This window comes from Scyliorhinus canicula, chromosome 10, assembly GCF_902713615.1.
Source record: "Scyliorhinus canicula chromosome 10, sScyCan1.1, whole genome shotgun sequence".
Taxonomy (NCBI): Eukaryota; Metazoa; Chordata; class Chondrichthyes; order Carcharhiniformes; family Scyliorhinidae; genus Scyliorhinus; species Scyliorhinus canicula.
Genome location: NC_052155.1, coordinates 108,563,103 through 108,577,659, shown reverse-complemented (window position 1 = coordinate 108,577,659; position 14,557 = coordinate 108,563,103). Strand labels below are relative to the sequence as shown.

Sequence of the window (14,557 nt, the reverse complement as noted above, 5' to 3'; positions counted from 1 at the left end):
AGAAGGCCGAGAGAGTGGCATGTGGGGGGGGGAAGGAGATGCGACACGGTGAGGTTGGAGAAGAAACATGCTAAAGGGCAGAGAAACTGGCCATATTGGATGGGTCAGGTACAGGGTGAAATTAACAGGGGTAGAACCAAAAGGTGAGGATGGTGGATAGTAGGGGAATGGAAATGTAAGCTCTGGTACGGCTTATAACATGGAGCGTGCGAGGGCTCAATGGACTGGTGAAAAGATCTCGGGTCTTTATGCACCGAAGGAGTTTAAAAGCGGAGGTGCTCTTTCTGCAACTCCGTGTGAAGGACCAGGTTGAGCTAAGAAAGGAAATGGGTTTGATTCAAAGTAGCCATTTTGATGAGGGGATGCCGGTGGTACTGGTCAATGTATATGCACCGAATTGGTTTGCACCATAGGTTGTATGGGGGGCTGCTGGCAGCGATCCCAGACTTGGCCGTGCACCAGTTAATTATGGGAGGAGATTTTAATTGTGTCCCAGAGCCGAGGGTAGATAGGTCGAGGTTTATGGAAAAGATGGGTATAGTGGCCCCATGGCGCTTCAAGAACCCAGTGGGAAGGGAGTATTCCTTTTTCTCACATGTTAATAGGATGTATTCAAGAATCAACTTTTTTTGTGGTGAGATGGGAGGTTTCGGTTGGGGTGGAGGGGGCAGAGTACGTAGGGATAGTAATCGCGGATCTTGCACCCCATTGGATGGAGATTCGGCTTAGAGCGGGATGGGAGCAGAGGTCAGGATGGAGGCTCAATTCGGGGTTGTTGGCAGATTGAGGTTTTGCGATAAAGTGCGGGCTGTGATTAAAGATTATGTGGAATTGACCCAAAACGGGGAGGTGTCGGCAGCCACATTTTGGGAATCACTAAAAGCGGTGGTCCGGGGGAGAATCTCTCGTTCAAGGCACATGCGGATAGGGAAAGGAGGGAGGAATATGAACGGTTAATGAATGAGATAGTTGATGGAGATAGGGAGTACTCGAGGGCACCCACCATGGAGGGATTGGTGAGGAGGAACAAATTGCAGGGGTAATTTGATAGGGTGACGACGGGGAGGGCGGTAGGACCGCTGCGTAGGGCAATTGGGGGGCAGTACGAATACGGGGAGAGGACGAGTCAAATGTTAGAGCATCAGCTATGGAGGCAGGTCGTGTCCAGGGAAATATTTAAGATATGGATTGGGATAGAGAGTGTGGTATCGGACCAGGGAAGATAAACGAGGCATTTAGCGATTAATATAAGGCGCTGTACAGGGCAAGCCAGGGGTAAAGTGGGGGACATGGGATTACTTTTAGATGAACTGGTGTTTCCACAGTTGGAGGAAGAGAAGAGGCAAGTGCTAGAGGAGCCCTTGGGGCTGGGGGAGGTACTGGACAGTATAAGGGGTATGTAGTCAGGGAAGGCCCCGGGGTCTGATGATTATCCGTGAAATTCTATCAGGAGTTTGTGACAGACTTGGCGCCACATCTCTTTGGTGGCGTTTAATGAGGCATTGGAAAAGGGGGAGCTGCCAGAGAAGATGATGCAGGCAATGGTCACAGAGAAGGGGAAAGACCCATTGGAATGTGGGCTGAGTAGGCCGATGTCGCTGTTAAATACAGATGTGAAAGTGCTGGCTAAGTTGGTGGCAGGAAGGATGGAAGGATGTGTCCCGGGGGTGGTTGCAGAGGACCAGACAGGTTTCGTAAAGGGCAGGCAGCTTTCTAGTAATATAAGGAGTCTCTTAAATGTAGTCATGACCCCGTTGAGAGCTCAGGTACCGGAGATAGTGGTGCCCATGGATGCAGAGAAGGCATTTGGCCAGGTGCAGTGGGGGGGGGGGGGGGGGGGGGGGGGGCACAGGGTAAGAAGGCAGTGAAAAAGGGAAGCATTTGTACAAACTGTATAGTTGTGCGTTGGGGAGTTTGCATCCCCAATTGTTTATATTTTGTAACCTTTAATATAAGTTTGGAATAAAATACATTTAAAAAAAAAAAAGCTTTGACCAAGAACCACATACAAGTTTTACTACAAGGTCATATCAGCGGCAATATATTTAGAAGGATTGAGAACAGAAGGACAACAATTGGCAGAAATAATCGTGGATGGAATTGAGTCTGCATTGGCACTGGTCACCGGTCCTACAGGGATTGGTGTTCGGAACACTTCTCTCCACTATTTTATCATCCAAATGCAGGAATTGGAAGCAGCATCTGCAAGTTTGCAGATGATAAAAATTTGTGACTATCAGGACTGCAGACAATGCTTGACTGCTACAGGTGAATGTTGGTGCATAAGGAGATATGGGGCGGAATTCTCCGACCTCCCACAGGGTCGGGGAATCGCCCGGGGCTGGCGTAAGTCCCGCCCCCGCCGTGGCCGGAATTCTCCGCCACCCGGGAATCGGCGGGAGCGGGAATCGCGCCCCGCGGCAGTTCTCCGGCCCGCGATGGGCCGAAGTCCCGCCGCTGTCAGGCCTCTCCCGCTGACGTGGTTTAAGCCACCTCTGTGCCAGCGGGATTGGCGGCGCGAGCGGGCCCCCACGGTGGCCTGGCCCGCGATCGGGGCCCACCAATCGACGGGTGGGCCTGTGCCGTGGGGACACTCTTTTTCTTCCGCCGCCGCCACAGCCTCCACCATGGCGGAGGCGGAAGAGACCCCCTCCACCGCGCATGCGCCGGTGGTGATGTCAGCAGCCGCCGATCGGCGTGGCACCAAAGGCCGTTGGCGCCAGTCGGCGGAGCGGGTGCCACTCCGGCGCGGGCCTAGCCCCTAAAGGTGTGGATAATTCTGCACCTTTCGGGAGGCCCGACGCCGGAGTGGTTGGCGCCACTCCGCTACGCCGGGACCCCCCGCCCCCCTACCGCCGGGTAGGGGAGAATTTCGCCCTAGGTTTCTGACTGCAAAATTATACTTACTTAGAAAATTGCAGTGTTATGCATTTGGGCAGGTAAAATAATAAACACTTTATTGTCCTTTTCCCTTATCGTTTAAACATTTTCTATGTTAGCGGTGTAAGAGGTCTGTGCTCCGCTTAAATGGAAAATTATGCCTAAAGGATATGCCTGGGGAATATAGAACACAGGGCAGTCTCTGGATAAAGGGTTATTTCGGGTTTGTTTAGAATTGAGATGAGGAAACATTTCTTCACTCAGAGTTGTGAATCTTTGCAGTTCTCTACCCTATAGTGTTGTAGATGTTCCATCATGTGTACATTCAAAGCAGAGATAGATCTATGGTGTCTCAGGGAATCTGGGAATATGATTAGTGGAAAGGAAAGTGAAGTTGATGCAGAAGATCAGCCATAGAAGGCCAGCCAGAAGATCAGGCTGACTGGGGAATAGCTCAAATGGTAGAGCGCTCGCTCTTTGCATGTGAGAGGTAGTGGAAACAATGCCCACATTCCCCACTTTCATTGGCTGACACTGTGCCAAAGTAGTTAGCATGCTGCTTCAAAGCGCCCGGGACCCGGGTTCAATTCCTGGCTTGGGTCATCTGTGCGTAGTCTGCACGTTCTCCCAGTGTCTGCGTGAGTTTTCTCCGGTTGCTCCGGTTCACTCCCACAAGTCCCGAAAGATGTGCTTGTTAGGTGAATTGGACATTCTGAATTCTCCCTCAGTGTACCTGTAAAGACGCCAGAGTGTGGCGACTTGGGGATTTTCATAGTAACTTCATTGCAGTGTTAATGCAAGCCTACATAATAAAGATTATTAATCATATTAAATGGCAGAAAATGTTCAAGGGGCCATATGGTCTGCTCCCATTTCTTATGCTGTAATCTAGTTAACTGAAATATGATCTTTGTTTTTTACTTGGCCATAGTAAATGTTGCATCATCTTCCATTTCAGCATTTTGAAAATGCCCTTCAAGACGCCGTTCTTCACTTCGTAGCTGTTTCCTCAATGCTGACAGTTCACTAATTATATCTTTCTTTTCCTCTGTCAAAATACAGGTAGAAATAGTCCAAATTACAAATAAAAATCAAAGAACTTGCATTTATACAGGTCCTTATCACGACCTAATTTCTTTCACCCCTTCAACTACAATCATTTATGGAGGTAAACATATCAGAAAACATGAGCACAGAAAGGTTCAACACATAGCAAAGAGGTGGTTCTGAGTCATCTGGCAGGTGTAAAAGTAGATAAATCTCAAGAGCCAGATAAAATGTATCCTAGACTGTTGAGTGAGGCAATGGAGGAAATAGCAGCGGTGCCGGCAATAATTTTCAATTCCTCTCTGGCCACAGGAGAGATGCTGGAGGATAGTCAATGTTGTACCATTATTTATGAAGGGAGGAAAGGTTAAACCAAGAAATTACAGGTCAGTCAGTCTGACTTCAGTGGTGGGGAAACTATTGGAAGCAATTCGGAGAGGGCAGAATTAATCTGCATTTGGAGAAGCATGTATTAATCAAGAACAGACAGCATGGATTTAAGGGGAAGTCATGCCTGACCAACCTGATGAGTTTTGTGAAGAGGTGACCAAGTATAGATAAGGGAAATGCATTTGATGTACTCTACTTGGACTTCAGCAAGGCTTTTAAGAAGGTCCCACATGGGAGACTGATAGTGAAGGCAAGAGCCCATGTCAGCCAAGGAAATTTGGAAAATTGGATCTACATATGGCTGAGTGGCAAGAAGTAGAGGGTGATGGTCAAAGGGTGTTTTACTAACTAGAAGCCTGTGTCCAGTGAGGTCTCGCAAGGATCAGTGTTGTGGGGCTTGCTGTTTGCGCTTTATATAAGTAAATGATTTAGGCATAAATGTAGGACGGTTGATCAGTAAATACACAGATGATACAAAAATTTATGGGGTGGCAAATAGTGAGGAGGTTAACTTTAGATTATAGGAGTATATAGACAGGCTGGTCAGATGGGCTGATCAGTGGCAAATGGAATTCAATCCGAATAAGTGTGAGGTGATGCACTTGGACAGGACAAACAAGACAAGGCATGATGAATGGCAAGACCCTTGGAAGCACCGAGGATCTGAGAAACCTTGGTGTTGGAGGGCATTTTGTAATACTGGACTATGATATAAACTATAGGTGGCCCTGTAACTACATTTGTGCTCCTATATTACTTTTGAATAGCTCTGATGAGACAGCACAGTAGCATTGTGGATAGCACAATTGCTTCACAGCTCCAGGTTCCCAGGTTCAATTCCGGCTTGGGTCACTGTCTGTGCGGAGTCTGCACATCCTTCCCGTGTGTGCGTGGGTTTCCTCCGGGTGCTCCGGTTTCCTCCCACAGTCCAAAGATGTGCAGGTTAGGTGGATTGGCCATGATAAATTGCCCTTAGTGTCCAAAATTGCCCGTAGTGTTGGGTGGGGTTACTGGGATAGGGTGGAGGTGTTGACCTTGGGTAGGGTGCTCTTTCCAAGAGCCGGTGCAGACTCGATGGGCCGAATCACTTCCTTCTGCACTGTAAATTCTATGATAATCTAGATGCTTAGATGCCTGTTTAGAAGAGGCAATTTGTAGAAATAGTGTATACACAATGCTTGTTAATATCAGAAAAGACACAGAATGGCTGAACTAGCCACTTTCCTTTAAACTAAGTTACAAACTGTGTAAACTACCTCATGAGAACCTAGGGAGTATTTCAACAGCCGCTGATAACAGCTTCCCAGAACAAGAAATGCTATGTATCCTTAATAAGATCAAGGACACCAGTTGCAGACAGGACATCATTGTTAGTCTTGAATGACTTCTGTATGAAGTTAAGACCATAAGACCATAAGACATAGGAGTGGAAGTAAGGCCATTCGGCCCATCGAGTCCACTCCACCATTCAATCATGGTTGATTTCAACTCCATTTACCCGCTCTCTCCCCATAGCCCTTAATTCCTCGAGAAATCAAGAATTTATCAATTTCTGTCTTAAAGACACTCAATGTCCCGGCCTCCACCGCCCTCTGTGGCAATGAATTCCACAGACCTACCACTCTCTGGCTGAAGAAATTTCTCCTCATCTCTGTTCTAAAGTGACTCCCTTTTATTCTAAGGCTGTGCCCCCGCGTCCTAGTCTCCCCTGCTAATGGAAACAACTTCCCTACGTCCATCCTATCCAAGCCATTCATTATCTTGTACGTTTCTATTAGATCTCCCCTCAACCTCCTAAACTCCAATGAATATAATCCCACGATCCTCAGACGTTCATCGTATGTTAGGCCTACCATTCCTGGGATCATCCGTGTGAATCTCCGCTGGACCCGCTCCAGTGCCAGTATGTCCTTCCTGAGGTATGGGGCCCAAAATTGCTCACAGTATTCTAAATGGGGCCTAACTAGTGCTTTATAAAGCCTCAGAAGTACATTCCTGCTTTTATATTCCAAGCCTCTTGAGATAAATGACAACATTACATTTGCTTTCTTAATTACGGACTCAACCTGCAAGTTTACCTTTAGAGAATCCTGGACTAGGACTCCCAAGTCCCTTTGCACTTTAGCATTATGAATTTTGTCACCGTTTAGAAAATAGTCCATGCCTCTATTCTTTTTTCCAAAGTGCAAGACCTCGCACTTGCCCACGTTGAATTTCATCAGCCACTTCTTGGACCATTCTCCTAAACTGTCTAAATCTTTCTGCAGCCTCCCCACCTCCTCAATACTACCTGCCCCTCCACCTATCTTTGTATCATCGGCAAACTTGGCCAGAATGCCCCCAGTCCCGTCATCTAGATCGTTAATATATAAAGAGAACAGCTGTGGCCCCAACACTGAACCCTGCGGGACACCACTTGTCACCGGTTGCCATTCCGAAAAAGAACCTTTTATCCCAACTCTCTGCCTTCTGTCTGACAGCCAATCGTCAATCCATGTTAGTACCTTGCCTCGAATACCATGGGCCCTTATTTTACTCAGCAGTCTCCCGTGAGGCACCTTGTCAAAGGCCTTTTGGAAGTCAAGATAGATAACGTCCATTGGCTCTCCTTGGTCTAACCTATTTGTTATCTCTTCAAAGAACTCTAACAGGTTTGTCAGGCACGACCTCCCCTTACTAAATCCATGCTGACTTGTCCTAATCCGACCCTGCACTTCCAAGAATTTAGAAATCTCATCCTTAACGATGGATTCTAGAATTTTGCCAACAACCGAGGTTAGGCTAATTGGCCTATAATTTTCCATCTTTTTTCTTGTTCCCTTCTTGAACAGGGGGGTTACAAAAGCGATTTTCCAATCCTCTGGGACTTTCCCTGATTCCAGTGACTTTTGAAAGATCATAACTAACGCCTCCACTATTTCTTCAGCTATCTCCTTTAGAACTCTAGGATGTAGCCCATCTGGGCCCGGAGATTTATCAATTTTCAGACCTTTTAGTTTCTCTAGCACCTTCTCCTTTGTGATGGCAACCATATTCAACTCTGCCCCCTGACTTTCCTGAATTGTTGGGATATTACTCATGTCTTTTACTGTAAAGACTGACGCAAAGTACTTATTAAGTTCCTCAGCTATTTCCTTGTCTCCCATCACTAGATTACCAGCGTCATTTTGGAGCGGCCCAATGTCTACTTTTGCCTCCCGTTTGTTTTTAATGTATTTAAAGAAACTTTTACTATCATTCCTAATGTTACTGGCTAGCCTACCTTCATATTTGATCCTCTCCTTCCTTATTTCTCTCTTTGTTATCCTCTGTTTGTTTTTGTAGCCTTCCCAATCTTCTGACTTCCCACTACTCTTTGCCACATTATAGGCTCTCTCTTTTGCCTTGATGCATTCCCTGACTTCCTTTGTCAGCCATGGCTGCCTAATCCTCCCTCTGATAACCTTTCTTTTCTTTGGGATGAACCTCTGCACTGTGTCCTCAATTACTCCCAGAAACTCCTGCCATTGCTGTTCTACTGTCTTTCCCACTAGGCTATGCTTCCAGTCGATTTTCGTCAGTTCCTCCCTCATGCGCCTGTAATTACCTTTATTTAACTGTAAAACCTTTACATCTGATTCTACCTTCTTTCTTTCAAATTGCAAACTGAATTCTACCATATTATGATCACTGCTTCCTAAGTGTTCCCTTACTTTAAGGTATTTTATCAATTCTGACTCATTACATAACACTAAGTCCAGAATAGCCTGTTCCCTCGTGGGCTCCATCACAAGCTGTTCCAAAAAGCCATCCTGTAAACATTCAATGAATTCCCTTTCTTTGGGTCCACTGGCAACATTATTTACCCAGTCCACCTGCATATTGAAGTCCCCCATGATCACTGTGACCTTGCCTTTCTGACATGCCCTTTCTATTTCGTGGTGCATTTTGTGCCCCTGGTCCTGACCACTGTCAGGAGGCCTGTACATAACTCCCATTATGGTTTTTTTGCCTTTAGTTAGGCACGGGTAAGACGACACCCACTTAACCATATATGTGATAACTGGGATGCTAGGAAAATTGATTGACTGCATGTAATGAAGTGTGACGCGATTGTATGTAAATGAGAATACAACTAATTCCGCCCCTTGAATCTGTAAATTAACCCGTGTGAGCCTTAGCTGAAGTGAGAAAAGGTGCTGTCAATAGGCTGCGGAGTCTCAGGCCTTTTTCTCACAGAATTTTGATACAATAAACTGCTTTTTTACTTATACTCAGGCCTTTGTGTGAATATTTTCACCTCTAACACTTGGTGTTCATGTACACTGGTCCCTTAGAGAGGTGGATCAAGTGGTTCAAAAGGCAGACAGTATACTTGCCTTTATTAGTTGAGGCAGATAGTTTAAGAGCAGGGAGGTTATGCTGGAACTGTATAAAATGTTGGTTAGGACACAGCTAGAGTATTGCATGCAGTTCTGGAATCCACATTAGAGGAGGGAAGTGATAGCACTGGAAAGGATGCAGAGAAGGTTTACCAGGATGTTACCTGGGCTGGAGTGTTTTAGTTATGAAAAGATATTGGATACACTGGGATTGTTTTCCTTGGAACATAGGTGTCTGAGGGGGACATGATTGAGATGTATTAAATTATGAAGGGCTTAGATAGAGTAGATAGGAACAAACCATTACCCTTGGTGGAGGGATCAATGACCAGGGAGCATAGATTTAAGGTAAGGGGCAGGTGGTTTAGAGTGGCTGTGAGGAAATCTTTTTCACCCAGAAGATGTTGGGAGTCTGAAACCCATTGCTTGAAAGCATGGTGGAGGCAGATACCCTCATAACATTTGAGAAATATTTAGATGTGCACTTGAGAAGCCAAAACATACAAGGCTATTGGGCCAAGTGCTGGAAAATGGAATGAGAATTTTTAGATACTTGAATTTGACCGGTGCAGGCGTGATGGGCCGGAGGTCCTTACCTGACCTGTAGAGCTCTATGATTCTATGAAGGATGTTATGGCATGACAGATGGTAAGTGCCAGATTACCCAAATCCCAAAGGGAAACCTGAATCAGCTGCCAGAACAACTTTGCAATTAGTCTCTAATGAGGAGTTTTCTAAAGTCAAGATAAAAGTGTCTCTGAGATCAATTGTGATGATTTTACATATTAAATATTTTTGAGAAGAAAAAAGAAAATAACACTTAAAACACAACACCTTTACACAGTTACAGTATTTTCAAAACATTTCTTCAAAGATGTTGGTTTAAATAAACTCAGATCTACCCCCCACTCCCCACCACCACCACCCTTTTTGATGTCAACAGTCCTTATAGGTTCCAGTAAAATTCCAGTAGCACTACCATACAATGCTCTGTGCTTTCCGAAGGTGACAGAAAACTGTTGCCCATATGTCTGGTTCCACCCATACTGTCTTGTTTAAGATCTCACAGCTACAATCCCAATTCAGTCCTCAATGTTTACTAAATCTATTTTCCCCGTTTGATCTTACATTCTGTTGTTTCCACAATCCTTTTAGAAGTTTTGTTTCCTGGGCAGCATGGAGGCACAGTGGTTAGCACTGCTGCCTCACGGTGCCAAGGACCCGGGTTCGATCCCGGCACCAGGCCACTGTGTATGTGGAGTTTGCATATTCTCCTCATGTCTGCGTACTTAAAATTGTGAAATGGGGTGAAGCTCAGAGAGGTGCAGGATTCCTGTAAATTAAGTGAATATTGAAGGGGGAAATTAGATCTGGGAAGTGAAGAGTGCGCGGTGAAGAGAGATTGGAATTCCAGGAGGGACAATGACTGTTCATGTAGGTTTTTGGGGGAAATAATGGCAGTTAATCGACCTATGTAGAATCATAGAAAAGTTACAACATAGAAAGTGGCCATTCAGTCCATCTTGTCTATGCCAGCCCAACGAAACCCAGGAGCCCTTTCTAATCCCACTTTCCTGCACCCGGTCCATAGTCCTGTAGTTTAGAGTACTTAAGGTGCATATCCAGGTACTTTTTAAAGGAGTTTAGGGTCTCTGCCTCCACCACCACCTTGGCAGTGAATTCCAGATTACCCTCTGCATTAAAACGTTCTTCCTCATGTCCCCTCTACACTTTCTGTCTCTTATCATGAATCTGAGAATTCCAGAATTCTCCATGAATGAAAACAATTTTATCCTGTCCACCCTATCTCTTCCCCTCAATTAAGTTACCCCTCAGCCTTCTTTGTTCCAAGGAAAATAACCCCAACCTATCCAATCTCTCCTCTTAGCCCCACTTTTCTAGCCCTGGCAACATTTTGTAAACCTCCTGTGCACTCTCTCCAAAGCAATAATATTCTTCCTGTAAGGTGGCGACCAGAACTGCACACAATATTCCAGTTGTGGCCTCACCAGTGTTTTCTACAATTATAACAATATATCCTTACTTTTATATTCTATACCTCTGCCAATGAAGGAGAGCATTCCATATGCTTTCTTAACAACCATTTCTACTTGAACTGTTGCCTTTAGGGATCTGTCTACCTGTACGTCAAGATCTCTCATTTCATCTACCCTCTTAGTATATTCCCATTTATTGTGTACTCCCTACAACTGTTTGATCTCCCTAAATGCACGACCTTACACTTCTCTGTGTTAAATTCCATCTGCCACGTTATCGTCCATTCCACCAATCCATCTATATCGTTTTGAAGATTATAGCTATCCTCTACACTGTCCACCACTCGGCCAATCTTTGTGTTGACTGCAAATTTCCCAATCGTGTTCCCCATGTTCACGCCCAAATCTTTAATATATAACACAAACAGTAGGGTCTCAAAACTGAGCCCTGTGGAACACCACTTGAAACAACTTTCCAATTGCAAGGGCAGTCATCGACCATTACCCTTTGTTTCCCGTTCCTAAACCAATTTTTAATCCAGATTGTCACATTGCCCTGTATCCCATGGACTTTCACTTTCTTGACCAAATCTGTCATGTGAGACTTGGTCAAACGCCTTGTTAAAATCCACATCCACTGCACTACCTCCATCAACCCTTTTGTCACTTTGTCAATGAATTTGATCAAATTTGTGAGGCAAGACTTTCCTTTAACAAATCCATGCTGACTATGCATTTCTTTGTGACAGTTAATCCTATCACTCAGAATTGATGCTACTAATTTACCCACACTGATGCAAGACCAACTGGCCGATAATTGCTCGGCATTTCCTTGAATAAACAATGGTACCGTGTTTGCATTTCTCCAGCCCTCCAGTACCTCCCCTGTGTCCAGTGAGAATTGGAAAATCATCATCAGAGCATCTGACCTTCAGAAGCCTTAGAAACAATCCACCTGGCCCGGGCGACTAATCAATTTTCAAGGATTTCAATCCTTCGAGTATTTCATCTCTCTTTATGATTATCCCATCTAGTATCTCACTGTTCTTCATGGACTACTATATCTGCATCACCCATTTCCTTCGTAAACAAGGAGACAAAATATTCATTTAAAACCGTTCCTGCAGTTCCCTTCTCAATCTCTGACAGGTCCCACTTTTTCCTTAACTCACCTTTTTTTTATGGAAAAGGAGAGATCCTAAATGTACAAAGCAAACATGTCCCCTCCAAAAATCAGAGTGGTACTGCCAAATCTAGATTCCCCATGGTTGGCTAGAGATATACAGGGGAAAATCAAACAGAAAAAGGAAACATATAATAGGCACAAAGAACTATGCACTGCAGATAGCCTAGATGAGTATAGAAAGTACAGTGATTAAATCAAATAGGAAATAAAAGAGACGGCATGAAAAAAGATTAATCATTAATATATTGGTAAAATATCTTTGGATTATCTTTAACTTTACTTGCTAATCTTTTTTCATGCTCTTATAAAATTCAGCAGAAGAGGACAAAGGCTTAATTTGGAAGGGGAAAATAGAATACGAGAGTAAGCTTGCACAAAATATAAAAACTGACTGCAAAAGCTTCTATAGATATATGAAGAAAAAAACACTGGTGAAGACAAATGTAGGTCCCTTATAGTTAGAATCAGGTGAATTCATAATGGACAACAAAGAGATGGCAGACCAGTTGAACAAATACTTTGGATCGGTCTTCACAAGGAGGACTCAAATAACCTTCCAGAAAAACTAGGATACATAGGGTCCAGCGTGAAGGGGGAACTGAAGGAAATCCTTTTTGATTTCGTCCCTGCACTTTCTATACTCACCTAGGCTATCTGCAGTGCTTAGTTCTTTATGCCTATCATACATTTCCTTTTTATGTTTGATTTTCCCCTGTATTCCTCTGGACAGCCAGGGGATCTAGATTTGGCAGCACCACTCTTATTTTTGGAGAGGACATGTCTGCTTTATACATTTAGGATCTCTCCTTTTCGTGCGTCCCACTGGATTTCCACAGATTTATTCTCTAGCAATGCTGGCCAGTCCACCTCAGTCAAGTCCCTTCTCATTTCTGCAAAATTTGCCTTCCCCAGTTCAAAATGTTTACAACTGCTATATGTTTTTTTAGATTAAAAATATATGAATTATGAAATAATAAACTGGTTCATCATTTTTGAAGTAAACTGTCTCTCACAATGCCGGCAAAAGTGAACTGGGAAAAGGTAGTATTTGGAAGTGTGCACGGTTTAAACTTTTCCATGAGATAACCTCAAATTATATTATGTAGGGCTCTGAGCAAGAAATCCAAAACTTTTCACAAACACCTTGAAATGCCCTTGCATTTTAAATGTGTCAAATATACTAGAGTTCACTAAAGCTCTGTATAACTGCAGCAAGACATCCCTACTCTTATATTCAAATCCTCACGCTATGAAGGTCAATATGCCATTAACTTTCCTCACCGCCTGCTGTACTTGCATGCCAACCTTCAGCGATTGTTCCACCATGACACCCAGATCTCATTGCACTTCCCCTTTCCCTAATCTGCCACCATTCAAGATAATAATCTCCCTTCCTGTTTTTGCCACCAAAGTGGATAACCTCACATTTACCCACAATATATTGCATTTTCCAAGTATTTGCCCACACGGCCATCCTGTCCAAATCACCCTGCAGCCTATTTGCATCCTCCTAACAGCACACTGCTACCCAGCTTGGTGTCATCTGCAAATTTGGAGATATTGCATGCAACTCATTCGCCCAAATCATATTGTGACCAGCTGGGGTCCCAGCACTGAGACTGCGGTACCCCACTCGTCACTGTCTGCTACTCTGAAAAGGACCCGTTTATTCCCACTCTGCTTCCTGTCTGACAACTAGTTTTCCATCCATGTCAATACATTACACCCAATACCATCAGCTTTAATTTTGCTCACTAATCTCTTGTGTGGGACATTGTCAAAAGCCTTTTGAAAGTCCAGATACACATCATCCATTGGTTCACCTTTGTCCACTCTACTGGTCACAACATCAAAAAATTCCAGAAGAATTTTTGTATAGGCATCCACTATTTCTAGGGCAACTTCCTTAAGTACTCTGGGATGCAGAGCATTCAGGCACTGGGAATTTAGCGGGTTTTAATCCCATCAATTACCCCAATACAATTTCCTGACTAATAAGGGCCGGGATTCTCCCCTACCTGGCGGGGCGGGGGGTCCCGGCGTGTCATGAACCACTCCGGCGTCGGGCCACCCCAAAGGTGGGGAATTCTCCGCACCTTTAGGGGCCAAGTCCTCACATTGAGGGGCATGGCCTTCAGAGTGCCCCCACGGCGCAGACCCACCCGCCGATGCTAGACCCTCTGTATCCTATTTTTTCCGGAAGGTTATTTGAGTCCTCCTTAGTGAAGATCGATCCAAAGTATTTGTTCAACTGGTCTGCCATCTCTTTGTTGTCCATTATGAATTCACCGGATTCTAACTGTAAGGGACCTACATTTGTCTTCACCAGTGTGTTTTTCTTCACATATCTATAGAAGCTTTTGCAGTCAGTTGTTATGTTTTGTGCAAGCTTACTCTCGTATTCTATTTTCCCCTTCCAAATTAAGCCTTTGTCCTCTTCTGCTGAATTTTCAATTTCTCCCAGTCGTCAGGCTTACTGCTTTTTCTGGCCAATTTATATGCCACTTCTCCTGCTTTAACACAATCCCTGGTTTCCCTTGTTAGCCATGGTTGAGTCACCTTCCCAGTCTTACTCTTGCGCTAGACAGGGATGCACAATTGTTGAAGTTCATCCATGTATTCTTCAAATTTCTGCCATTACCTATCCACCATCAACCCCTTAATTATCCTTTGCCAGCTTATCCTGGCCAATGCAC

The 14,557-nt window shown here is 44.6% G+C and overlaps 1 protein-coding gene across 1 annotated transcript in view; it reads right to left on the bottom strand.

The window, feature by feature from the left end:
• Positions 1-14,557, bottom strand: part of LOC119972134 (centrosome and spindle pole-associated protein 1) — a 354,916-nt gene that overhangs the window by 32,529 nt on the left and 307,830 nt on the right. The window contains exon 24 of the mRNA XM_038808467.1: positions 3,802-3,928. Coding sequence (XP_038664395.1) covers positions 3,802-3,928 — 127 coding nt within the window. The remainder of the gene's footprint in view (positions 1-3,801; positions 3,929-14,557) is intronic.